The sequence below is a fragment of the Diplotaxodon limnothrissa genome, linkage group LG18 (assembly GCF_057381915.1).
Source record: "Diplotaxodon limnothrissa isolate DT_005_m linkage group LG18, D_limnothrissa_male_GT1.1, whole genome shotgun sequence".
NCBI classification, from domain to species: Eukaryota; Metazoa; Chordata; class Actinopteri; order Cichliformes; family Cichlidae; genus Diplotaxodon; species Diplotaxodon limnothrissa.
The window spans coordinates 40,075,745-40,100,570 of record NC_140613.1 but is presented as its reverse complement, the minus strand read 5'-3'; the positions used below and the strand labels follow the sequence as shown (position 1 = coordinate 40,100,570).

At 39.5% G+C, this 24,826-nt stretch overlaps 1 protein-coding gene across 3 annotated transcripts in view; it reads right to left on the bottom strand.

The window, feature by feature from the left end:
• astn1 (astrotactin 1) overlaps positions 1–24,826 on the bottom strand; it is a 482,098-nt gene that overhangs the window by 288,668 nt on the left and 168,604 nt on the right. For 2 of the 3 annotated variants that reach the window (XM_085377645.1, XM_085377646.1), the window contains exons 6-8: positions 13,329–13,478; positions 11,570–11,722; positions 7,430–7,597 (exon numbers count right to left, since the gene is read on the bottom strand). In XM_085377645.1, coding sequence (XP_085233771.1) covers positions 7,430–7,597; positions 11,570–11,722; positions 13,329–13,478 — 471 coding nt within the window. The remainder of the gene's footprint in view (positions 1–7,429; positions 7,598–11,569; positions 11,723–13,328; positions 13,479–24,826) is intronic. The other variant, XM_085377647.1, reaches the window with a different exon arrangement.

Sequence of the window (24,826 nt, the reverse complement as noted above, 5' to 3'; positions counted from 1 at the left end):
GCCTCGACTTTATCCAGTATGATTGATGGGGCCTCACCTTTGATTTAGATGGTTACTCAGGGGTAACATGTACAACATGCTCTCCTCATGCTCAATAGGAGGCAAGTGAAGAGCACAGGCCCTGGGCGTATACACCACTGTTAATGGAAAAGGTCAACTGTCAATACCTGCCAGGCTAAAGGAAATCGTTTACTGACTTTTCATGCTAGCTGAATAAAAAAAGAAATGAGTCAGGCGTCTTCATGATTTCAAGTCTGTTTATATTTTATAACATATAGATGGGGGTTATTTTCTAACACTGACTCTGTACTCAAGAGAGCCTCTGTGTGCTCTAGAGTTAAAAACAACTCTTAGACCGGGTTCAGTAACGCCCGTGATCCCAGAAAAGAACACAAAAACAAGGAGAAGAAAGAGATATACTCTGTGCCCTTTTCAAATAATAATCCTGCTCAAAGGCTGCACGCTACATCCTCTCACAGAGTTCCTAAATATTGAACTCCCAACTTGTTATTGGCCCGTTAAGTGCTGCACATGGGGCTGCAATTTAAACTTTACATTACATGATTAAAACACTGACACTGGTCATGATTAATCTGCTGTGTTCATCGAATTTCACTCAAGGAAACGTACATTTAAAATGACTGCTTTATCACAGCAGTAGAATACCATTAGAGTTTGGTGTATTTGAGCTCATTACCCCCCATTAACTTATTACTTGTGCAATTGGAGTGTAATAAAATAACAGTTGTGTGGAGGGGTTTGAAAGAGCAGTGCAAGATATCAGCATGTTAGGATAAAAGATGTGAAGATAGACCAGAAAGACCTCATCATCTTCTAGTCGCTTAGCTACATTACGGAAGTTCATGCTCTCCTCCTCAAGCTTTGAGTAATTACTCTTTTAAGAAGAATCACCTGGATGTGCTCTTCACTAACATCAGCTTTTCCAAGACTTTCCTCGTCGGCACTCTTAACATGTACATCCTGTAGCTCTGAATATAATTGCTTCTTTGCTGCTCTGTTAAATGTGCAATGAAAGAATTGAAATGTTTGACACTGGAAAGCCAGTTTTACATGTTCACTGATAATCTAAACTGCATCCAAAAAATAATGACAATAATGCTGGAGCGGCAATGAGCTTTGTTGCACAGCTCCTGAACATTGCTAAATGGCTCATCTTACTTTAATTGCCATTTCATTGCACTCTCAGGTCACGGCACTGTGCTCAAACTTGTTTTACACTTGCAAGGTGTTACTTTCCATAATTGCTCAACATACAGCCAGAGCCACAATCTAGGCTTCACGCTTTATTTTCACTGAATTTCACTCTGCGATTTGTCACCTTTAAAAACACATACTGAACCTATACAGTACAAATCACCCTCAAATAGCCTGGAACTTGATCTGTCCTGTGGATAGCAAAGACTGCACTGGAGTAGACATGTATTCACTTATGTTCTACAGTGTCTTTTAACTTGACAAGACCAAACCCTATTACCTTCTTGTTCGTGATCACGATTGATTAAAACGGTCAGTTTCTTTTTGCCAACATAAAAAGTATTTGACTGACAGAAGACAGAAAAATGAAAAAATCCACAGAACTCTGTGAAAATCTAAAAAGGAAAACTATATAAGTTTGAACGGTCTGTTGGAGCCATTTCTAAACAACTGCACATTCCAGGATCATCAGTTCAAGTTATTTGGGTGTGTCACATCTTTGCCAAGGTCTGGAGTAGGGCTGGGCGATACGGCCTAAAATTCATATCGCGATATAATTTGAAGCACGTGCGGTAACGATATGTATCACGATATATTCTTTTCTTCTGTATAACGTATTTTCCACTATAAGGCACACTTAAAATCCTTTAATTTTCTCAAAAATCGAGAGTGTGCCTTATGTATGAATTCTGGTTGTGCTTACTGACCTCGAACCGATTTTGGCTGCAGAAATCTGTTAAAAAATGTTTTAGTACAACTTTGGTAAGCCGCACTGCTTGATGGATTGTCAGAGCATTACGGCTGCCGTAGTGAGGAGCTTCGCGGAGTAATCTGGGTCCAAAACTCCGTCCGTTTCAGGTCCCAAAGTCAAACGAACACTGAGAGTTAAAAACGGTCTTTCATCTTTAATTACATCATCAGCGTTGCTGCTTTATCGGGTGTAACAATTAAGTTTTAGAAGTTAACAGGAAGTTAGCTTGCTAGTTTCCACCTAAACATTTCATACCATGTTCTGACTGAGAGATTTTTGAAACTAATTCAAACGTACAGCTCTGCTACCACTTCCAACATAAATGAAGACAGAAAACTAAACAGCAGTGGCGTTTGCAGGGTTACTGAAGTTGGATTACCTGGTATATAATGTTGTGCTACGTGATTGCTAGCGACACAGCTATGTTAGCATAACATTAGCACAGTGAAGCGGAGGATGAACACCAACTTTTTTTCCACTCGATAAAAGTTAACGTGAGGGATTCTGGTGGTCAGGGACAAATGCAATCGCATAGCAGGATGCTGTACACGGGCCAAACTTCAGTCAGGAGAACTGAGTTTATTTATCCACAATACGAGGTTAGTTATTAATATACTGCAACAACATGGGAATAGAGCAGCTGCGAGAGAATTCAACATTAATGAATCAATGTTACGGAAGTGGAGGAAGCGCAGTTTTTGGCTTTCCCCATATTTCAAAAGTGCTTCATCTCTTTGCTGTGACTGTCGCCTGGCATAATTTGCAGATGATAATGGTTGTAGCCGCTGCGATGCTTTCGACCAAAACAGGTGCAGCTTGATGACATCATCAACATGCGCTATCACAATAGAGCAATATAGTCAAAATCTCTATCGTTGGCCAAATTGATATAGTTTCTATCGTATATCGTTTATATCGCCCACCCCTAGTCTGGAGATAGACAAAAATTGTCATACCCAGATGAGAGGAAATTGGTTAGGATGTTCAGGAATTACCCCGGAACCCACAAGGCTGAAGTCTGCCATCAACTGGAAACTGCTGGAACACAGCATAGAGAGGGTGCCAACCAAGAAAAGAAGACCTTCGAGCTTGACTGAAATTAGCAAAGACAAACCAAATTCCTCCTGGATAAAAGTTTTATGGTCAGATGAGACAAAGTTGTCGAGCATGGTGGTAGTAGCATCATGCTCTGGGGTTGTTTTGCTGCTACTGGTACTTAAACATTGCACAGAGTGCAGTACTGGAGAAGGAGGACTACCTCCAGACTCTTCAACTTCATCGCAAATCAACAGCTAGACAGCTTTGCAATCTCCTGGCAGCCTATACACACTTTCACTCATTGTCATGTGTGCTATCCCACTGATAAGCCTGTATCTAACCTTACATATACACAATGGCTCCTTTACAAATTAATCACATAAAAAATATAATAAAATTGTTGAAGCCTGCGGCTGGTCCATATATCATTTTAAGAGTGGGGAGAGTGGAGGTTTGGGTGTGTGGGTGAACCTCAGAAATTATTCCAAGAAGAGCAGGCATGAGACACACTGGCCCAGCTTTTTGATTCATTTAAAGGTCTCAGAACTTACTCTGTATTGCCCAGGGGAGAGTTAGGCTGCTGAATAATGGATGCAAAACAAGGAAGACACTTTAAATGTGAGACTTCTTGTACTAATAATCAGAGTGATGCAGTGGCAGAGACTGTCTAAGAAAGCAAAAATTACACTGTTCTGTCTGCATTCTCCCTCGAGCCATTACAGATATAAGCATGTTTGAAAAAACATTTCTACATATGACAGGATGCATTTAATTTGTGTGAATGTGTGTGTGAATGGGTGAATGACTGAATGTAGTGTAAAGCGCTTTGGGGTCCTATGGACTAGAAAAGCGCTATACAAATGCAGGCCATTTACCATTTACCAATTGATTGTTGTATATCTGAAAGCTGACACGGTTTTCATAAAGAAATTTAGTTGTTTCTTGGAAGCTTATGCATTGTAAAACTTTATCTTGAAACTTGAAGCCAGGGCTATTTCTGTATGTGGGAAATTGCCCAGGGAAAAAGTTTACTGTCAACACCTCCATCGGAACAGGGACCACTTTATATTTAGCACTTTGATTTTAAAATACTCCCTGACAAAAAGGTTAGAACAGAAATTGAAGAAGTCATTTATAATAGGCAATGATTAAAATGATCTGATCTGAGAGAAATTAAAAACACCATCGTGTCTCCTATTAATAACATATGCTTGCAAGTACTGAGCAAATTTGAGGAATGAGATATAACTACATACATCAAATGCTTCTAATTTATTAATTTATCAGAATGTACTGCATAAATCTGTTTAACACACTACATTTAGTCCCATATTGTAAGATCAAAATATATACATATATACACATATACACATATATACATGTATATATGTGTATATATATATACAGGCAGTGAGAACTGATAAAGATCTCGCTAAACAGCAAAATGTTTTGCTGTTATTTTTTATCAGCAAAATATTCTCATTTGAATTTATAGGCAGAGCTTTCGGCTATCAGGCTCCACTCCTGTGTAGCCAGCTCTCACTTTGAGTTCATGAAACAGACACCATCTCTCCTTTTAAGATCAGGTTTAAAAGTTTCCTTTCAGCTTAAGATTGTAGTGAGGGCTCCTTCAGGTGACCCTGAACCAAGCCTTAGTTATGCTGCTACAACCTCAGGCTGTTGGGGAAGCATCTATACGCCACTGTTCCATCACATTAACTTGTGTCCACTTTCTCCTGTAGCTGTTTATGCTCTTATTCCCATTAAGCCCAAAACCATGAGATGACTGCTGTTGTGAACTGGGACTAAGTAATTTGTATGGAGGGAGGAAATGTTTGAAATCAGTCAGCTTAGTATGAATTAACCAGGATGTTTATTTTTAGGTTTCTAATAAGATCATAATTGTATTCATATTTCAATTCAATTCAATATTATTTACACAGCGCCAAATCACAACAACAGTCACCTCAAGGCGCTTTATATTGTACGACAGACCGTACAACAATACACACAGAGAAAAACCCAACAATCACATGACCCCCTATGAGCAGCACTTTGGCGACAGTGGGAAGGAAAAACTCCTTTTTAACAGGAAGAAACCTCCAGCAGAACCAGGCTCAGGGAGGGGCGGGGTCATCTGCCACAATCCGTTGGGGTGAGAAACATATCTCAGAAACACGTTTAAGATTTCACAGTGAGCTCACTTATTTAACCAAAAGTTAAAAAAAACAGTCCACTATTGTGTTTGCATTGTTTACTTTTTGAGTTTTGTGTGTTTTATTTATACACGTTCCCGTCAATCAGAACTTATTATCATGTTGCTTTTGCACTTATGATGTTGTTTCAAGAAAACAATCAGGTTCACTTATATCACACTGCACTGTGCATTGCACTGTTCGGGGCGGCACCGCCAGCTCAGCAACTTGTGTAGACACAAGCAAGCAGGCAAAACAGGAGGATATAAAGATCTTCACCAATTTTCTAAAATAAGTAGAATAAAAAAAAACCCCAAAACAAAACACTGCGGATGAAGAATAATAATAAAAAAAAAAAAAACAAATCAGACTACATCAGAAGTATTTCCAGGGGGCACTATGGCGGACGAGGACGGAGCACGCTGGTTTAGAATTGTGACTCATGATGTTGCTAAAGTTGGCTATTTATTAGTAGTTTTTTCTTTGTTTACAACAACTTTATGAGTCATAAACTGGTAATAAGAAGAATGTCCTCACAATGTCCATTACATCGTTTTTGTGTCATCAGGATGTTTTTCTTTTTTTTAATACTGTTTATGTGTTCTCAAAATAGTGAAGCTGTTTCATATAATAAGGTTAGTGTTAAACAAGGTTGTTATTATTAGTATTTTTTAAAATGAGCTTTAGTTTATCTGAAGTAGACGTACATATCATGAACACTAACTTGTTACACAGTGTACACAGAGGATTTATTAGCCTTCCCCTCAGCAATAATCATTAGCACTTTGTGCAAGAAGAGAAATTTAAGAAATACATTAGATGTGGGCTGTTTATCTATTTTAGATTGAATAAGTAAATAAGATTATTATTATATGAGACTTAAGTTAAAATGAACAATAACGGGCGACTAATGAACAAGGTCTGCATATAAATGTGATTTTAGAGGGTAACCATCTAAAACCTTTCTCTGCTGAAGGCAGCTATGGTGAGGTGGGCATTAGCTAAGACTGAGAGTGAAAGTTACAGATGCAACTTTTGCCTTTCTCTGTTTCTGGAGGCTCATTTTGCTTTTAGTTGTGAAATAAAACAAATTGATGGCCGGTTACAAATTTCACTCTGTTCAGAGGGAACACCAAATATACCAGACGATTAAGGCTGCGTCCACACTAGCCTGGATAGATTTACGTCTGAAAACGCTCCGCGTCCACACTACTCGTTTTCACAGAGTTGTGCGTCCACATTGAAACGGCTGAAAACGCTTACGTTCCAGTACTGCGCATGTGTGAAGCACAAGAAGATTCGGCTTGCTCATTTATGTCTGCCGCTTACTTACTTTCCGGCAAAATGTTGAGGAAAAGCACCGAGTTTTTTAAATGGACTAACAATGAGGTGGAGTTGATGCTGCGAGTAACACAAAAGTACAAAGTCGCAAAAGCCAGTGAGAATAAAAGAATTTGAAGAAAAGCCATCTGGAGCATCTACAGACTGATATTAATCTTTAATAGGACTGCCCTCCACTATCTTGGTTTAACTGGTCACATGACTGCATCATATGACTAAAATGTGTCATAATTTTGAAAAGGTCTGTTTTCACTGTCGGTGCTTCCGCGTCTTTAAATGTATTCATTTTCGACAGCGTTGTGCAAACGCTGCGTTTTCCTTGAGTGTGGACGGGAGGCCACAACGGAGAGAAACCAAGTGTACAAAGCCTAATGGATACAGCTACGACAAGCAGCTTCACATTGTGGCAAATTACTCCGTAACTAAACTAAATCAGACTTCAAAAGCCTCCAGTAAAGCCGTGCGTTTCAAATACAGTTTTTTTCTTACAAAAAGCCTAAATTTACTGTAAGTCAAAGAAAAAAAAACAAAAAGAAGACTAGACTTAAACAAAATGTTGTTGTAGGCATATTCTGAAAGATGATAACTAATGTAAAAATAACAATAAACTATATTTTGTTGTTTTTTAGAATGTAATTGTAAAATACAATGATTTTCATATCATTTCAACCTTCTAATTAATCTGAAAGCTTTTATAGTAAAGCCTGACATATCTCAAGAGCAGCAGCATTTTATGTAACAGGTCATAATTATAACTGTATTAATATCAGCTCTCTTCAGGACTTCCCGTCCAATGGAAGTCATGAAGAGAGCTGATCAATAAGTTCACTGCTAGTTAATATTTCCACTCAAAGCTGTGAGAAGAGCTGGCAGTTCGGCCTCGGCTCACCTGTCTCAGGGTCACACTGATGCTCGCAGGGATCCAGGAGGCGTCGTCCACACAGCTCGTTCACCCACGGCCCGCTGGCATTCTGCTGATAGTACAACAAAATCTGGGCCGGGTTGAGCCAGTCTGAAGCATCCAACTGGCTCCCCTGGAGCAAAATGAACCTTGACCCTGGGTAGGACAGAGGAAATGGAAGACACGGAAGAGAAGGGAACAGGAAAGAAATGTGAAATGGATAAGATGGTTGAAGAGGAGGACAAAGGTAATTGATGGGTAACGAAAAGATGGCAGGAATGGAGACGGGGGGAGGGCGAAAAAGCAGGGATGAATGAGAAGGAACGAAAAACAGAACAGGACACATAAAAAAGCCTGACTTTGAACAAAATCTTCAAAGCAAATTATCATATTTATCATGTTTTTTTTACCACTTATTTCTTTATATTTTCTATCATTTCTAAAACCATTTAACAACAACAGCAAAAAGACAAGGTTACAGCACATATTGGACCTTACAAGTGAAATATCTTCAGCTAAATATAATGACAGCAAGCACCACCTTTTAGTGAGGCAGTTTCTACGAGAGAAAAACAAATTAGGAAACCTTCAAATTTAATTTTTTGAAAAGAAAATGTGATTAAAAAATACCAGATTTAAAATGAAGTGGATCTGGAAAGAACATGAAAGCTTTATAAGACATTACTTGTTATTTTTAGTTTAAGAGCCATAGTGCAAACATGAAAGCTGCAAAATTAAAAAGCAAAACTTGTGAACACTCCGAAAGATTTAAACAGAGGAATATCCATAATCACACAAATAACATGTGTAAGGCATGATCAGCTGGATTTCCAAATGTACCTTGACGAGGTTGATGGTCTTGGCTGATTGAACCACATAACTATAACTGGGTGGGCAGTGAAAAACATTTGATTCTTGCTGTTTTTGTTGGTTTTTTTCTATTATTACTGTGGAGAAAATAGAAGCAGTGAGGGCAGAACTGGCATCTTGACCAAAACAACACATTCTGAAATGTTTAATTGTAAGAAAGATCTTTGCTACTTCAAATCGCATAAAGGTGACTGTTGCTGTGATTTCATGCCATAAAAAATTTATAGTTATTCATGACTCTATATTTGCTTACAAACTGTATAGAGTAAATGCTGATGCAATACAGCATTTACAGTGCATTATGTTATGTCAGTGAAAGCCAAATTGAAACAAAAAAGTCTACATTTTCTCCCAGAAAACAGTTTTTTGAACCAAGGTCTCAGGGTTTTTGTAAATCGATTGTTATAGCTGTCAAATTCATAACATTTAACATAATTCCGTGCTGTGCATCTCATCTCTTTCACTTACATTGTTCAGTGTTTGGCCCTTCTTTTATTTTAACAAAGTATGGCTGTCTGTGAAACAAATGTTCCCCGACCCTGAGAAGTCCTCCGCAGTGCTCCTCTTTCTTATTAGTGGTTGTTATGACACAAACAAAGCATCAGCTCAACGCTTTCTCTGTAATAATAAATGCATAATAATGATTATTGGCACGACTATGGGCCGACACGTAATTCTGAAAAGGTTAAAGATGAGAGAGTGCAGCTGTAAATGAGTTACAGTCGCGTTGTTTGTTTTCTATGTAAATTTCAAAGTTTGTGCATCTGATCAGTGGAAGTAAAACTGTTGAGCACTGGGCTAACATTCTGTTGCCATAATGCAGGATAATGAGGCGAGGACTGCCGTTGTTACTGCTGCTGTTTAATTTCAAACCTTTCTACTTATGCTTTAATTACCTCGTGGTTGAAAGCTGCAACACACAACTTCCATCTTAAAAGGTATAATCAATTAGTTCCATTGAATACACTTAAAGACTGAGGTCTCCGGGGGTTTACAGCTCAAATGCTGTAAACTAAAGGGAGCTCGTATGCAAAATGTTTTCTACTGAGTTTGTGACTGCCTGGGAAAACAAAAGCACTCTTCCATGTTCAAGGACACCTGACACAGCAGGTGTCTCTGGAACACTTGGTTCTGAGAGTTATCCGCTGTGTGATCTCCGTAAATTAGCAACAACGCTCACTGACCAAAGCACTGTCCATTTGCAAACACGGGATGCACTGGGCATTTGCTAACCCAAGCATATTTAATGACTTGTTGGCAGGCTCTGTGTGCCCTAGTTAGCGCCATCCTCTTTGATGATTCCCTTAGAACTAGAGCACACACTGCAAATGGCTGGACTCATCCTGTTAGCTTAATTGTGGAGAGTCATAAAACTGCCTGGAAAAACTTTGAAGACACCAGCAGTGTTTCTGTTTTTATGACACTTTTTATGTTCTATTTGAGTTTTCTGGCAACTATGTATGCACTTTTGAAAGATGAAATGGATTTCTGTGTAAAACATAAATGCTTTATATATGGTCTAATATACAATGAAGAATTCATTTATCAAAATAAGAAACTGTAGCCATCTTAATTGAGACATTCATCACATCGTGATGTTTGACTCTCACAGGGAGCCACGTAGGCCTGAACGGACTCCGAGACCAGAATTATTAACGTGAGCACCAGACTTAAGAGCAGAATGAATCGCCTGTGTGCAGCTCTTTGGTCACGTTTTAAATAGAGCAGTTATGTTGCGTTACTTTGTGCAAGTACATCACAAGTACAAAGAAAGATGGTGCTGGATTGCCATCCTCCAAAACCTTGGAACTTCTATATAAAAAAAAATATTATAGAGCTCATAAATACCAGGCGCATTAGCTCTGGTGCACTATGGTAGCATGTTTAAAGGCTAGCACACTTAACATTACATGAAAATTTCACTCATTTGTGCCTATGTGCACTTTCATTGCTAGAATGGCAGTAGACTCTTGGTCTACTACTTGGTACTTTGTGCTTAACTTTTTGGATGTTTGCCTTCAAATTTCCCGAGGTTGACTCAAATGCCCAGGATCTGATGGATAAACATCTATAATGGCAGCATAATGGCAGCAGAGGCATGACCGGTAACATGAATCCCCAGCCACTACTCGGATGGGACTCTAGGCCACAGCATCGCTCCTTGAGATAGCTTCAGATGTAATTGGGAAACCTCTCACAGGAGGCACAGATGGTAAAAGTAAATCTATTTCCAGCAAATACAATCTGAAATGATAAACGTCAGCCACCTTTCTATTCCCGACTCTCCGAGTTAGTGATAGGAAGAAAAAGTTGGCCCTGTTCTTTGTTATGTATCTTGAAAAGCAGTAGATATTGTTATCCCGCGTAACTACACAAACATCTTCAGATGATTACTTTCCCAGATGTGAAAGGCAAGGAGAAAGGTGTGACTCTATATTTTGGTACTTTTCTTTCAATATTTGAAGTCAGACACATGTGCAGCTGTTGGCATTAATAGCTTCTTTCCACAGCGGTGGAATCCAGATTTTCATCTGATTCACCGTGACATCAAATCAAGTCTGATGAGACTGTGGAGACATTTATGGAAACATCCTAAATCGGTCCCAGTTTTGTAATTCAACAGGCGAATTCGCCATCTTTCATCTCTCCTTTCAAAGTTCCCTCCCTCGATGCCTCCCTGGAATTTTAATATCACTGGCAGGCCAGCGTGTACCACCGGAAAGCAGCAGCGTTTCAAATCAAATCAGACCTCTAGATGATAGATGAGCAAGCCTAGTCACAGTCTATAATATATCTGGACTGCCAGCTCACTTCAGTGACAGCTGAAAAATACCAACGAGCCAGCAGGAGCCAACACTTGGCTCCCGTGGTGCTATTTTTTTTTTGCAGGTACTACATTGAAATTCATTAGCGAGGTGGTTCAACATATCAGAAAGTACCAGGGGAAGCGCGATGGAGGTTTGGCTGTGGGTGGTCATTGCGACCTAGCAACGATGCGCTCCGATGCTTTGAGGGCACATCTGTTGTGCGCTGCGACATGGGAAACCCAGGCAGAGGGTGGTCGACCTGGCATTTACCTTTGTCTTCGAGAGAGCAAAGCGAATCAGCAGCTCGACCACAAAGCACAGGCACTCGGTTAGCGAGATATAGTGAGCCGAACTCCCCAGAGAGTGACGAGGAAATGCAAGCTCAGCGCTCCCTGGGGATGTGCTTGGGAAAAGGCTGCATCCACAGTCCGTGGCTGGTGTAAGGCCTTACCATCAGCAATGAGGTGCTCCGGAACATGTAAGATTACCCGGACTGAGAGGCTGCAGGAGAGGTGAGAGGAGTAAACCAGGCCAATCACGCAGCTGATGACACTGATCAGAGTCAGGGTGGTCTTATTGATGGGGCTCCGAGGGGAACCTGCTGCTAGAAAGAAATGAGAGAGGGGGGGAGGAAGAAAAAGAAAGAGTAGAGAACTGTGAAGCAGATACCACACTTTTCCCCAAGAACCCCTCCATCAGTACATGCACACTATCACACAAACATGTACACACAATGGCTACACAGGGAGTCATTTTACAGTTATTTTACAAACAAGCAAACAAAGACAAAAAACCCCAACAACATGGGCCTAAACCCATAACAAGGTCGTTAGGATCCAAACCCTCAAGCCTCTGGGAAGTTGACACAAGGCACGGCTCAGTGGCACAGAAATACAGTTTACCTACGAAGGGTTTTAACATCCACGCTGGAATGTGTGGAGGGAAAAAAGAGAGAGGTTGTTCTTCAAACCTTCCCTCTTTCCTCCACTTTCCTTTGCCCCCCCTCCCCCGAAAGTGAGAACTCTCCCCTTATCTCGTTTGCTCCCCAGTGCAATGCAGAAAGTGTCAAAACTGACCCCACACCCACGCATACGTGCACATACACACAGAAAAATATCACAGTGACCTTGAATGTAGTCACGCAGGCTTTGTTTAAAGTGCCTCGTTTTTCACTAGCTGAATAACTCTAGATCCCATTGTCACTTTTAAATTACTCTGGCAGAACTTTTTCATTCAAAAAATGCCCAAGGCAATCCTTTAAACAAAAGCCAAAGTAGAAAGCTGACCTATCGCAAAATGTTTAAAGCTAGTTTATTTAATCGAGTAACTTACCCAGAAACTGGATGCAGGGCAGAATTTCACCCCTTTGACTTCCCTTTCAGTTATTTTTCAGATTTTACAAAACCTCTCTTCAGCGCACATTTCTGCCTTCTATATGAAAGAGGGGAATGTCTCATTCTTCACATCCTTCTCTCAAAATTTTCTATACATGAAAAACAACTTTTGTCGTGCCACATGAGTCATCCTCTGCATCTAAACAACATAGTTCTATTCTTAAAGCTCAGTCTAATTAAAGGTGTTGGCTACACTTCTGGAGGCTTTGCTGTGTTTGTGACACCTGTGCACATGACGGGGGAATAATTGGCTTGGAGGCATCGTAACAGCTTGTAACGCCTTCCGACAGCAGCTATATTTTGAGGCCAGTGTCACATTTTTTTACTTGAAAAAAGAAATCTTCTCTGTCTCTTTTCCACACCCCATTACTGTACATCAAAGTTGCAAGGACATGGCATGCTGACATATAAAGCATGCTGCACCACTTCACTATGACAGCATTTGCAGAGGATCCTGCTTAGAAATAATATTTGTGTGGAATATTATTTCTAAATAAGATGTTCTTTGGGTTGTAGATGCAACTAATGCCAAAATATTCTGTACTGAGGACCTCTGATCTCATCATCTTGCTTGATTTCCGTCAACAAGATTATATTCGGATGCACTGAGATCAGTTTCACATGCTCACAACCACTCTACACACACCTATGTATATACACAGCATGTGCTTCCCTTGGGAGTCAAACTGATGAGCACATACAACACCAGAGCCATCCGCTATATGCACTGTAAAGGTGACTTGTCATGCGTCGTGGCGATGGTAATACCATCAGACGGCGAGATTAACTGTCTGTAGGTGTATGAGTCCTCCTTACCCCCTGAGCCCCACGCGCTGTTGGCATTACCATTTCTCATACCTCGACTCCGGCGGCGACTGCGGTTTGGGTCGGTGTAAAAGGCCAGCTGAGGCTCGCTGTCTGCCTCCGTCCCAGAGTCCCCGTCTGGGTTCAAGAATGTTGAACCCGCTGTTGGATTCACACAAAAAATACAAAAGAGTTCTGGACCAGTGGTGGGGAATTTGTCCTCAAGTTAGCTTCACAGAGATGGCAGGAAAAAGCCAAAACTCACGATCAACCCACTGCTGGACGTCTTCTTCTTCTATCATCTACTGATGTGTCGGCTCATTTGTAATAAAAATCAAGCTGCAACTTTGAGCACTGTGTTTTCCAGTTTCTCTTTAAAATACTGTGTTTAGTTTTTATTTTTTTCCCCAACTGACACATTTTGAATTAGCCACATCCATGAAACAGCACATTAAAAAGAGTGCATGCTGGCTTAACTGGACTCGATCTGAATAAAATACTGATGTCACCTGTGTTAAACAATCAGAAGTGCATGTTTGAGTTTGAGACTACTGACTATTGTTTTAGCCTCTACTTTCATTTTTACTGTTGTGCAGTTTGATATTATTGGTGCTTGTCAGATATTAAGATTTGAAAAGTACACAGACGTATCAGGTGAGTTTCTAAAATTTCTAAAATCAGGTAAATCTAACTCCAGATGAACAACAACACACATCACTATTTATTTAACACGAATTAAGCCAAAATGTAGAAGCAGCATATGTGCAAATTTAAGGGTAACTAGCTGCAAATCAAATGAACTAGATGAACTGATCAGTGAGCATGAGCACCTCCATAAATGCAACATGACAGTTTTGGCCAGTTTGCAGGTATCTTAGAGAAGCAACTGTTCCAGCCATAAATCTGGAAAATCTGGTTGTGAGGCCATTTCTAAACAATTTGAAGTCATTCTACTGTGGAAAACATAATGTGGTCATTATGTACCTTATTGGTGTATCCATGATGCACAAGGCTGGTTGTGTTCATGTTTTTTCCAAGGAAACATGAGGAATACATAAAAACATTTCAGCGCTTTGCCTTTTTGTGTGATTCTAAGATAGCACTGCACTACAATTAAGACCCTTGGAGATGTTTTAGAGAGAACTATATGAGGAGGAACCAGTCACTTGGAAGCAATAACAGCAAACTAAAATGCTTTTAGTAGAAACCATTGAATTTGTATCACACTGTTATAATGCTAAACTTTGGTTAGCTTGACAAGATCAAATTAAGACCACTGATCAACTAGAAGCAAAAAAAATTCTTTCTGCTGTTTTTTTTGCTAAGGACTGCGATTTAGTGGGTCCTCCTAAGCACTACTGTCCATGGGTTTTATGGTGTGTACTTAGTATAATGTAAAATGCCAGGACCGCTCTGCATCAAAAGAGAAAAAAACTGGATGCACAAGCTTATGATTTTCTTTTTCTGACTTTGACTTTACAAAAACACAAAGCACATTTCCTCCATCAGATACAAAGATGTACTACAAACCCTTTACAGCACCCTGTTTTACTGTCTATATACACTCAATATATACTCATTTAATAAAAGTGAAGATGGCAACACTTGTAAATATCTAAAGGTGAGCTATTGTGCTCACTTCGAGCATCATGATTTTACTCTTGTATTCTTCAGTAACTGGGAATGATTCACAAATCAATAATCCTTAGTTATTTTATCCTGGGACTTTGGTTGGTCGTTGGCTGAAACAAGCTGCTTTACTTCTTCTCCCTGTACGGGCATAATCGCTTCAGGCTAACTTTATACTCGCTGTCCTGGTAATGAAATGGTTTACCAGTAAATTAGCGGGTCTCCAGTGCTTACAAGGTGAGCTGTGTGACTTGACCGTATGAAGGGTATCACATTTCTAACATCATACGCAGCCAAAAGAAGGAGAAAATGTGTGAAACAAACATCTCACTTAAAGCAGGATGTGAACATAAATGTGTCTAAAGATAATGTAAAAAAGCCACATAAATAAGATATTACGTGTTGACTCAAGGCTCAAAGCCTGAGGGCTGAACTGTGTGACACTGTTTCCAAGCTCATTCATTTCAAAGTATACATGAAGCAACAATGAGGCAGCAAGTAATATAAAAAACATAAACACTAAAGAAATACATGAAAACACACAACATATACTTTAGCTAGACAATCTCAACATGACTCCTGTTTTTCTGTGCTACATATTTTTCCTACACTGGAGGGAAAAACACAATCCATAAGACTTTGTCTCTACAAAGAGGAAGAGTGCAAAGTAAATGTTAAATAAAAAGAAGAATGTTCAGCTTTATCTGGGAGGATAATCCTTCTCATAACATCCAGTCATTAGACTGTTATTAAAGCTAATGCTCTTAAGTATGAGGGTTGATTATACAGTAGGTGCAACACTTAAAAATAAACAAACTCTTCTCGCACAACAATATACCCACAGTGCATTTCAGCTGAGTGTTTTAGCTGAGGCATTAGCTATATTTAGGGGGCATGTATTGAAGCTTGTCTTACAAGTGTTAGCGGATTGCGAATCAAAAAGTGAGGGGGAAAATCCATCAAAGCAGCAAAGATTTGCTGCCTCAGCGGGACGTGTGAGAATCGAAATAAAATTCATGCTAACGTTGCTCTGTGACAAGAGCTTTAAAAATCCCCAACCAAGAGGCGGTGTTTGATTAAACTGGAGACGATCCCTCAGAAACAATGGGCCAATGAAAACACAGTTGGCAGCGATGTCAATGTGGCAAACGCAGAAGGGCTTTTTCATGACAGTGGCTTCATCAGCTTTTCATATTGTTGGGTTTTTTTGAACAATGCACGCAAGATATGAATGTGCAGCGTAAATATTATTGGCAGCCATGACTATCTGACAGCACAGATGTTGGCGTTTCTTACTTCAGCCTTTTTAGATGACACCATTGTTTCTGCAGTGTTTTCCACGACTGATTTAATAATGAGGAATATTCACTGCACACTTTCCCCCCAGATATGTCTGCTGGCTGGAAACAGAGTCCTCTGGAACATTATTCAGTGTGCGCAACTAAAACTCTGTGAAGACAAATTAAATCTCTATGCCCTAAAGTAGGAAGAAGGAGGTGGGAAAAAACATCAAGCACACAGGCATGCTTGAATTACAAGTTTCACCAAAAAATATTAATAAAATTGAAATTTAAAATAACAAAACCAGTCTACTGTGTTTTTATCATGCATGTTTTTTTGGTTGCAACATCCTCCCAGACAGTCTTGGCAACAATGTTTGCACTACAGCAGGGGGATTAATTTAACTACATAACAAGAATCCTCCATAATTCATATTAAGAGCATCACTGCTGCTTTATTCGTGTGGATATGTACATGTACTCATTTAAATGAATTATCTTATAGGCTGCTGCAAAGTTGATGAATGCCTCAACATGGATGGAACACATCAGAGCTTCAGCACTGTCACCATGGGTGGACTTTAACTGTTACTGGCCAGTTTGAGCAGCATATTTTTAGATGTAAGAGCAAATTTACATTTAAATTAATATTAAAGACAACACAAAGGAAGTTGAAGATTTGAGTAAATGTATGTGCTTAAGCCAAAGTCACATAGAGGCCTTTTGCTGAGGACTGATGTCAACGTGACTGGATGAGAATAAACGTGGAGATTGACAGCAGCAAAAATTAAACAAAGAAGATCACCTTACTGTTACAGCAGAACAAAGGCTAATCATATTTGACAGTAGTGACTGCTATCGCTAGGTCAATATTGAACCATTCATTTATATATCCAGCAGAATACCAGTCACCTGACTTTGCAGTGCATGCGGGAAACTTTACATTGCTGAGAAGACAAAAAACCTTGCCTACACAATTCCCAGTCTATTAAATAAAATAAAAATGTAATAGCACTTGTGTTTTCTTAATTCTCAGTTTGGTTCCTTTTCATATTTTGCTGTTCTCTTCCCCCTGTCTCTAGTGTTTCATGTTTCCCTCCATGTGTTTGCTTCTTCCATATATTTGTCTCTTTTTTGTACTCGTTTTTGTCTTTTCTCACCTTTATTACTGTCTGCTCTACCTTATTTGTATTCACCTGTTCATGTTAGCTTGCTCTGTTATGTCTGTATTTCTTTCTTTGTGCTCTTTATCCCATGTGTCATTTCGTTGTGCCATGGATAATCCCTCATTTGTTTTTACTTTCTGCTGTGCTTTGCTTTGTTTAGTATGTGTGTGTGTGTGTGTGTGTGTGTTGACTTTTGATTTGGTGAAATCATATTGTTCAGTAAAGCTTGCTCTTAGTTTTGCATAACTGTCTTGACAGTAAATAATAGCAGCGATAGTACAGTCTTCCTCTTTGTAGAGAGACAGTGCAGTAGCATTTTGACAGCTTATGCAGTAGCAGACAGCAGTGCCATAGTGTAGTGGTTAACACGTTTGCCAGAATACATTTGGAGAATGCAAAAAGCCCAAGCAAAGACCAGGAGGAAATAAAACTCTGTGGAAGGATTCAACCCAGTATCACAGCAACTTGTGTAATAGTGTGTATTAGACAGACACGCATGCTTAAGTAAGTAGTGCAGTAAGCTACAGCACCAGCAGAGGGAGATATTTAAACATTGCTAACACATTTACATGAAACTACATATCAGCCACCGAGCTTTATTGTGGCATAGACGGAGCATGGATTGTACTTGGTCACTTGCGACTTGTTGGCTTTTAATTTCTTCACTCCTCCTGCTGCTACTGCGGATCTACGTGCTGTGGCAATGAAAGAAAGACTCTTTGCAACCAGTTACAGTTGCCAGTTGCCTTATGTTGTTTTGTTTTGTTGCTCCCGGTAGAGTACTGAGAAAAAGTGTTTCAGAAAAAGCCATTTCTTTATATTTTGCTAGAAAAATGGGAAATAGGCAGTGAGTGACTGAGCACGGTTGTACAACTCTAACAAGCTTGACTATATAATAAGAATCATTAATCCATGACTGATAGTGTTCCATTGTGTGGCTTTCTAGCCGGGTATGCTTTATCCCTAGACTCCAGTTTCAGTGTGTTTGGCATCACTGTCATCCTGATAAATGAAACCATTGCCACAAACTTTTCAGACGGTATTTCATGATGGAGAAATACTTTTCTGTTTTCATAATTCCATCAGTTTGGACAGGCTAAAATGCACGACAGCACCTCCACTGTATTTTACAGATTGATACTTACGGTTGTAAATCTGTATTGACCTGCTCCGTGCACATTGATGACTTGAACCACAAATTTGGATTTATCACTCAACAGGACCAGCTGACACTGATTTCCAGTGTGTAATTTGGTGTTCCCTAGACTTTTTTTCAGTCGCTTAAGAATGGCTTCTTGACAGCCATTGTGACCACTTCCGAAGAAGCTTCAGTGACTTGTATGTGGGTCAACTGAAGGGCCAGATACATCTCTCAGGTCCTGTGTCAGGTCTTTGCTGTATTTTCAGATACTGGTCATCTGCTGTATATTGTCTTTAGGCCTGGCACCTCTTTTTCTGTTTAATTGTCCAGTTTCCTAATTTTGTTGGTGGAAAAAAATACTATTTTCTTCCCGTCAAACTGTATTACCTTCTGCATTTTTCAAGATTCAGCTGACGAAAGGGGAAAACATCATTTGTTTTTGTGACACGCCACTAGCAACAAAGACACAATTCAAAATAGTTTCTGTGCTGAATTGTCTGTTATGCATAGACACAAGTGGTTTATCTTGAGTTAGGTGCCTTTTTAATGCCTGAATGATTCATGGATGCACTTATTTTGCAAAGACTAAAGTAAGTCTGAAAATGGAATCGAAATGAACAACAGCAAATATACAATGAAGCCTAGGCAAACATGAGAAGTGGTCCCACATCCCAGACTGTGGGGTAATGAGGGTCACAAGGACCAGATGTGTATTTCAAATTCTGTCAAAAAGTAGATACAGCGCCTTGCCACATTCTGAATGTCTAAAGTTAGGAAATGTGACTTTAATTTGGGAGAGGGATAGTGTAAGTTACAGTCTAAGTCAGACAACAGTCTAAGATGAAGGAATTAACTGAGCTGAAGAACAGTGAGGCAAAAATGTCAGGGAAACCATAACGGATCCTTAAAATTAGCAAGTATTGAGGAACTGTCACATCCAGGCAGAATCAATGACAGAAACTCAGAAAGATCATTTAGGAAAAGGGAACAGTTTGATAGAATAGACTTTAATCCCCGAAGGCATTAAGAAATACATTTATGTAGTGATTTTTTTGCTGTTTCTGGGTTACAGTGATTGTGTCTATTATTGCTGTTTGTAGAATGTTCCATATTCTTTCAGTACGATTTTAGTGAATTTATGTAATGTATTAATTATTTGATTAACTGGGATTTAATGCATAATTTAATTAAGAAATATTAAAATATAAAGAGGGGAAAAAGTGTCCCAAGACACTGCTAAATAGCCCACAGTGTCAAGACTCCCAAAACACTTACTGTCTACATATGTAAACATTAGAACTAGCTAGGTATAATTTTCAGCCCATTCAATAGGGAACAGCTTCTAACTTGGGCACACACAACAGATTTTATATTTATAAGGTTTTTATAAAGTGAGCAAACTCCCGTCATATCAACCGTACTAGACCATAATTTACAGTATTACAAAAAGGTTTGAATTTTCAGGTTTACAAAAACTACAAATGGAGCCTTTGAGTTATTCTCTGAACACCTGAATAGTGCACAGCTGTCAAGGACTGCTTCAGGTTTCAGAGAGAAAAGAACATAAAAGAAGTGCTGGCTAGAATGTAATAGTTCTACACTAGAGATAACTTAAGTAGTTCAAAGTGCAACAGCATGTCTCTCTGTGAAGACGATCCAAGGCAGTTAGGAGAAAATGTACCTTACAGCGTTTGCTAGGAGTTCATGCTGACTGACCAATGGCATAGAGCTAGAATTGTTTAAAGGAAAAGGATCAGAGGGCTGCAGGAAAAACATGTGACATAAAATCATGGCCCAATGAAACTTGCTGAATGTAAAGAATGAGATTTCCATACTGGATTGTTTTGGGCCCAGGTTAACTATGACCAGCACCCTTTTAGCCTATGGTCAACGGTCAACAGGGTGGAAACTGTGCAACTGTTGGCTGGAGACAATGAAAAAAAAGGGGGAAAGGCGTGTTAGGAGTAAGCGAAAGAGAAGGAAAGGCAGGAGTTGGTGATGAGAGTAAGGACGTGTATATGTAGAGACTACAGCTGATAAAGGGAAAAAGCTAGCTGTGTGCAGAAGACTGGGTGGAACGCAAACAAGATCAGAAGCACTGGAGGTGGATTCAAACCATATATATGTATATGTATATGTAAAACCATATATATATGTGATATACACAGGAAGAGAATTTTAGTACAATACTATTCACATAGGAAGACTATGTGAATAGTATTGTACAGGTGAAGAGCTTCAGACAGGATCATGAGTTTAAAGCTGGAAGTCGAAAAGGGTGATGTTGAGTGTTGTCTGTGCATGTGTCCCACAGTTTGGATGCCAGTTAGAAGAGAAAGAAAAATGGATGAAGAGGTAAAGAGTGACATCAGGGAGAGGAGAGCAGTGATTGGATCAGACTTCAATGGACATGTAGCAGAAGGAAACAGAAGTCATAAGGAGATCTTGGATAGGTAAGATGTTAAGCAGAGAAGGACAGAATCTGAAAGAGACAGAAGACTGCAAGGTGGCATCAGGGGAGAATGTAGCTAAGCAATATCAGGTGTCCAAGGTAGGAGCAAGGATTAAATGGTGGAAGCTGAAGATGGAAGAACTTTACATAGAGTTCAGGGAGGAGTTGAGGAAGATCTTGGGTGGTAGGAAAGAGTTAGCAGCTAACTGGGAAAGTATAGCTGAGAAGCTAAGGGAACTGCCAAGAGCCTGTTTGGTTCCTCTAGACAGAGGAAAGAGGACAAAGACACTTGTTGGTGGAACGAGGAAGTACAGGAAAGAATTCAAAGGAAGAGGATGGCAAAAATAAAGTAGGATAGTCAAGGAGATGAAGACAATAGACAGGTATACATCAAAGAGAGAGGTGGCAGCGGTAAAGGAAAAGACCCTAAGTGAGTTGTATGTGAGGCTGGACACAAGAAAGGAGAAAAGAACTTATATCAGTCTGCCAAGAAAATTGACTGCGTGGGAAATAAAGTTAAGGTGGTTAAGGATAAAGATGGAAATATACTAACAAGTGAAGATAGTTCTTTTAGAAGATGGAAGGAGTACTTTGAGTAGCTGATGAATGTGGAAAATGAGACAGACAATGGATGGAGGAAAGTTAGTGAATTAGAATGTGCAGAGGAATAGTAAGGTTGAAGTGAGGGCAGCTACATGACAACGATGGGGGAGTGGAAAGGCGACTCGTCATAATGACCTATCTCTTGAGATGTCTAAAAGAGTGGGCGGTGGATTTTTTTAACCAGATTGTTTAACCTAATGTTGCAGAGTGAGAGGAGGCCTGAGGAACGGAGACGACGTTCACTGATGTTCAAGAATAAAGGTGCTGTGCAGAGCTGTTTTGTAGTCTAGTCAAAATGTTTGTGAAGGTTCTCAGTTATCCAGGTCATCGTAGTCTAAGGAGCTTGGAAAGAAAAGCGTCTGGACTTCTTAGGTTGCTTGAAGACGTTTCACCTCTCATCCGAGAAGCTTCTTCAATTCTAGGGTAAATGGACCGCAGATGGACTCAGCGGACTCTTTCGAGGATGCCAATGTTCACATTTTGGACAGAGAGGACAGATGGTTTGAAAGAGGAGTGAAATAAGCCATTTATGTCCACTGTGAGCGACCATCTTTGAACAGAGGCGGTGGCTTACGACACCAACTGTCTGCCATCTATAATCCAGTTTTGAGTTCCCTTCCTAGACGGCTTAACGCCCACTCACATCCTGGGCCATCTGACCTCCGGAAATCACATGACAGGGTGGGGCCAGGTTTCACAATGAGCTCACCCGAAACCCTGGCTGATTGTGACCCACACCCGCTTTCACACCTTGGCTCTTGTGATTAGGTAGAGGATCATCAGGGGGTCCTTTTGTCCCTCTTTGGGGGGAAACACCCATGGGGTTTAAATCTGGGACTCTCCACCATTTTACCCTAGAACTGAAGAAGATTCTCGGATGAGAGGTGAAACGTCTTCAAGCAATCTAAGAAGTCCAGACGCTTTTCTTTCTAAGATCCTTAGACTAATCTAGTCAAAGTCTGGCCTGTAATCCAGGATACACTGACCTTAAACAGGCAATTCATGCTTGAAAACTTTCTAATGTGGCTGAAGTAAAACAATTCTGGAAAGAAGAGTGAGCAAAAATTCCTCTGCCATGATGTGAAAGACTTATTGGCAGTTAGAACTTCTTGGAAAGAAGAATTGCTTGATTACAGTTCTTGGTGCACAACAGTTCTTAGCTTTAGGGGACAAAAATGAAAAAAGGGGGTAAATATTTTTTCACAGCACTGTACATTTGTTAAAAAGATGCGGCTTAAAATGTAACAGTGTGACTCGCAGTGGAGAAAAAAAGCAACTCCTGAAGAAGACTCATCCTTGCACAGCAGGCAACTTTATATCTTAAAACTGAGCTGAAGGTGTAGTGCTTAACACTGCTACAAACACAAGTTAGACTGCTTTAAATGTTCACTGCAGGATGTTCACCCACAACCCAGCATGCACAGCAGAGACAAGTACCTCTTATAAACCAAAATGATATCCAGTGCTAGAATCGGGCAGCTGAGAGAATAATGGCACAAGAATGACAATCTGCCCTGACAGAGGAAGTGGACAAAAACAAGCATATCCAGACGATAATAATATCACTGCAACTGGAACAAGAGTGCTCATCTCAAGAATAGCTGCTATGAAAATAACTATTTGCAACAACAATACAACCTATACAACCTTTTACCAGTGCACATATAATTTGTTTTTCCTAAAGGAAGAAGCAAAATCATGATATTTGAGCAAGATCTGCCCAAATGTAATATCCAAAGAATACTAAATCTTGCTTTCTGCTCTAGGAAGCCTTTTTTTTAAATTACTTATTAAAAAAATTAGGGCAATTATAGATGTGTGTTTTTAGTTACATGAAACCACCCCCCAAAAATACGACTCCAAATTAAAATGCCAAACCTTTCCAAAAGAAAAGCTAACAAGAAGCTAACCAAAAAGTTTACAGCTCCCAACATAGATGACTTATTATTATAAAATAGAAAAATGAGTTCCTAACTATGATGCAGTGTTGCAAAAGCACTGTTCAGTAGAATGACAACTATATAAGGAAAAGAAGGATGGTGCAGGAGAGCAAATGCAGTGGATCCTATAATATATTAATAACAAGGGAGAAAAAAGTGATATTTGAAGGCATTGCAGTACCAAGGCACAGCTGCTAGCCTGTGGCTAACCCTCTGTACTTTTGTTATTGCCACAGTAACTTGGCAGGCAGTGTTAAAATAATAACTGGCAAACACACACACACACTTACATCCCGTACAATTAAAATGGCAAATTCTGTATACTTAGGGATATTTATAACTCCAGAATTTAAAGAAATGTATAAAGCAAATTTTTCCCCTCTGTTCGAGAAGGTAAAGCAAGATTTGGAGAGATGGAATTCCCTACCTGTTTCTTGGCTAGGACGTATAGCTTTGATTAAGATGAATATTTTACCTCGATTGTTATATCCTGTCCAAATGATTCCGGTTATATTTTCAAATAGAGTGATGAAGGATCTGAATAGTTGGCTAAGCTCTTTTATATGGAGCAAACGTAGACCAAAACTTAAGATGGCTACACTGCAGCTCCCAGGTTCAGTAGGAGGTCTAGATTTACCAAATATTAGAACATATCAATTGAGTACTCACATGAGTTATATTCATGACTGGGTCACAAATAATTCACACTCTATCTGGTTGGGGATTGAAACCTCTCTTTCAAAGTATCCACCCATATGGAAAAGAAATAGTAAAAACTTATATGTGATTACTCATGAAAATGGCCACTTTCATGAGTAAATCATATAAGGCTTACATGATTTACTCATGAAAGTGGCCACTTTCTCATTACTTTCATACATTGTTTTAGTAAGTATCCAAAACATACAAGTTTCATTATATAATTTTTCAAGGGATCTTATATCTGTTTTCACTCTTGTATGCTTTTCATACAAGTTTCACACAAGACAGATACAAACTTTACAAGATTTATATATATCTTTTCCATATGGGCATTAAGGGACCTATTGTTTTTCAAGAACTTTAAAGATATTAGATTGAGCTGTGATAATCCAGTCACACTTAATACACTTAAGGCCTGGCGGTCAGTATGTCGAATTGAGGGAAGGTTGAAGCTAACATCTATGTTTACTCCTATTGTGAATAATCTTGACTTTCAACCGGGGATGTTTGATATAGGATTTAAGGAAGTTAAGGAGTTACGCCAAATCAATATCAGTTTGTAATCGTACCAAAGCAATACAGTTAAAAATTATACAT